Source organism: Carlito syrichta, unplaced genomic scaffold, assembly GCF_000164805.1.
Source record: "Carlito syrichta isolate Samal-C Ts95f unplaced genomic scaffold, Tarsius_syrichta-2.0.1 Scaffold303084, whole genome shotgun sequence".
NCBI classification, from domain to species: Eukaryota; Metazoa; Chordata; class Mammalia; order Primates; family Tarsiidae; genus Carlito; species Carlito syrichta.
In genome coordinates this window covers 147,561-149,684 of record NW_007247180.1, presented here as the reverse complement: position 1 = coordinate 149,684, position 2,124 = coordinate 147,561, and the positions used below count along the sequence as shown (strand labels likewise).

At 39.5% G+C, this 2,124-nt stretch overlaps 2 protein-coding genes across 2 annotated transcripts in view; one reads left to right on the top strand and one right to left on the bottom strand.

Moving 5' to 3' along the window:
• TTC1 (tetratricopeptide repeat domain 1) overlaps window positions 1–2,124 on the top strand; it is a 54,492-nt gene that overhangs the window by 7,231 nt on the left and 45,137 nt on the right. The gene's annotated exons all lie outside the window — the stretch shown is intronic.
• Window positions 361–891, bottom strand: LOC103259991 (oligosaccharyltransferase complex subunit OSTC-like). Its single transcript, XM_008057636.1, has 2 exons — window positions 625–891; window positions 361–378 (listed from the first exon to the last, which is right to left on the bottom strand). The coding sequence occupies exons 1-2, from the start codon at window positions 889–891 to the stop codon at window positions 361–363; spliced, it is 285 nt and encodes a 94-aa protein (XP_008055827.1).

Genomic DNA, 2,124 nt, shown 5'->3' with positions numbered 1-2,124 from the left:
CCCGCAGGTCGAGGCTGCGGTGGCCGGGAGCGTGCCACTGCACTCCAGTCTGGGCGACAGAGTGAGACTCCAACTCAAAAAAAAAGGAATGAAAAACTAAGAAGAAAATGCCACTTAACATCATTGCTATGTCAGTATGATCAGCAGGAAAAAATACTGTGATAAACTTGTCTCTTTGACACCAAGAAGAAGTTCTAGTCCAAGCTTTCATACGCTTCCTTCCTATGCTTCCATTAGATATTTCATTTTTTGCTGCTCTTCATTCTTTTCCACATTTCATATTAGACGATTGGTACAACCTTTAAAACTTCATTATCAGGAGCAAATCCAGTTCCCATAGATTTCTTCTCAAAAGGCACTCTAACCCATCAGATGCCCCTTGACCTCCCAAAGTACTGGAATTACAGGTATGAGCCACCACAGCCAGCGGCAATTCATCCTCATGAATACTCTAGCCATGAAAAAACTCAATAGGACACAGACAAATTCAATGAATAGAAGAAGAAATCTACTGAGTTCTGAAATATTTGGTACATTGGATCAGTCAAGGATTATGAAACCCAAACTTCCCATTGTAAACAGGAAGCTGGATGCAAGTCCTTCCATAATATATTCTCTACTCACTCTGTAGACCAAGAAAGCTACTGGCCTCTGATGCCCACATTCATCAATCATAGAGCCAACACTTGGAGGTTCAACAATAACATACATTATCCCTCCGATGTTGAGGAAGTAAGACACCACCACCAGGGCATACACCATCATGGCCGATGGCTTGTGCACCCAGGGCAGTTTCTTCAGCTTCAGGATGGGACATTGGAACACTAAGAACAGGACTCGATACATGGAGATGTTGATGGCAGGAGGAATAAAGTATTTTCTATGAACCATCTTAGCAAATTATCGAACCCAGGGAAGGGGTGGTGGGAGCCCTGTGGTAATCAGTGGTCAGAAGCACAGGTCAAAACCTGAGATTTGGGATTAGATCTGAAGGGGAACTGTCTTGTGGGACTGTCCTGTGGGATCTGACACTTTCTGCAGATAGTGTCAGAACTGAATTGAGTTATAGGACACCCAATTGTTGTCCACTGGAAAATCACTTGGTGTGGAAAAAACTCTCACATCTGGTGTCGGAGATATTGTGAAGCCACAGTAGGAGAGAAACAGCATGTTTTTCCCAGAATATTGTTTAAAAATTTTTTTTGTCGCTGGGCACAGTGGCTCACTCTTATAATCCCAGCACTTTGGGAGGCAGAGACGAGAGGATTGCCTGAGTCTAGGGGTTCAAGACCAGCCTGGACAACTTGGTGAGACTTTGTTTCTACAATAAATCAAAAACTTAGCCAGGCATGATGGCGCGTTCTGTAGTTCCAGCTACTTGAAAGACTGAGGTGGAAGGATTGCCTGAGCCCAGCAGGTCGTGACTGCCTGGGCAACAGAGTGAGACTATGACTCAAAAAGAAAAAAATTGTCATATTTATACAGTGCATGATGCAGTTGTTAAGAAGAAAGAAAAATCTTAATAATTGACATGGGAAGGTACTTGTAATATAATGTTAAATGAATTAAGCAAGTTATAACACAGTGGTGATTCCTTTTAAATTAAAAACTTATGTAAAAAATATGTTTATACATAAAAGTTTGGAAGGGTATTCACCAAAGTACAAGCAGTGAGTAGCTTTGAGGAGTGTGATTATTAGGGAATTTTTATTTATATTTAATGCAATTTTGAAGTGTTTGCTTTTTTATAGTATGCATGTACTGCATTTATAATCAGTAGCAAAAAAGTTATTCTATTTTGAGAATATAAATACATAAAAATGGATTTTTTACAATCAAGGTGTATGTTGTAACAAAAAAGCATATGAAAGTTGACCTCTGAGGATTTGGCAAGTGCTATCCTATATAGGATCTATGTATTAGTAAAAGTTTCTCTTTGGGCACAATCAAGTCTCACTAGCTAAAGTCTGTCCATCAAGCTGACTTCATTTGCCTGTGACTGGGAAGATAATTTGGCTTAAGTAGAGTGTCACTTCCCAGAATTCATAAAATGAATAATGGAGGAGGAAGGCAATAAAGGTTTGGTAAAAACAGGCAAAAATCTCTTTTTTTTTTTTTTTTTTT

Bases quoted from the DNA above. Each gene is read 5' to 3' on its own strand.
- LOC103259991 (XM_008057636.1), bottom strand. From the start codon at position 891: ATGGTTCATAGAAAATACTTTATTCCTCCTGCCATCAACATCTCCATG.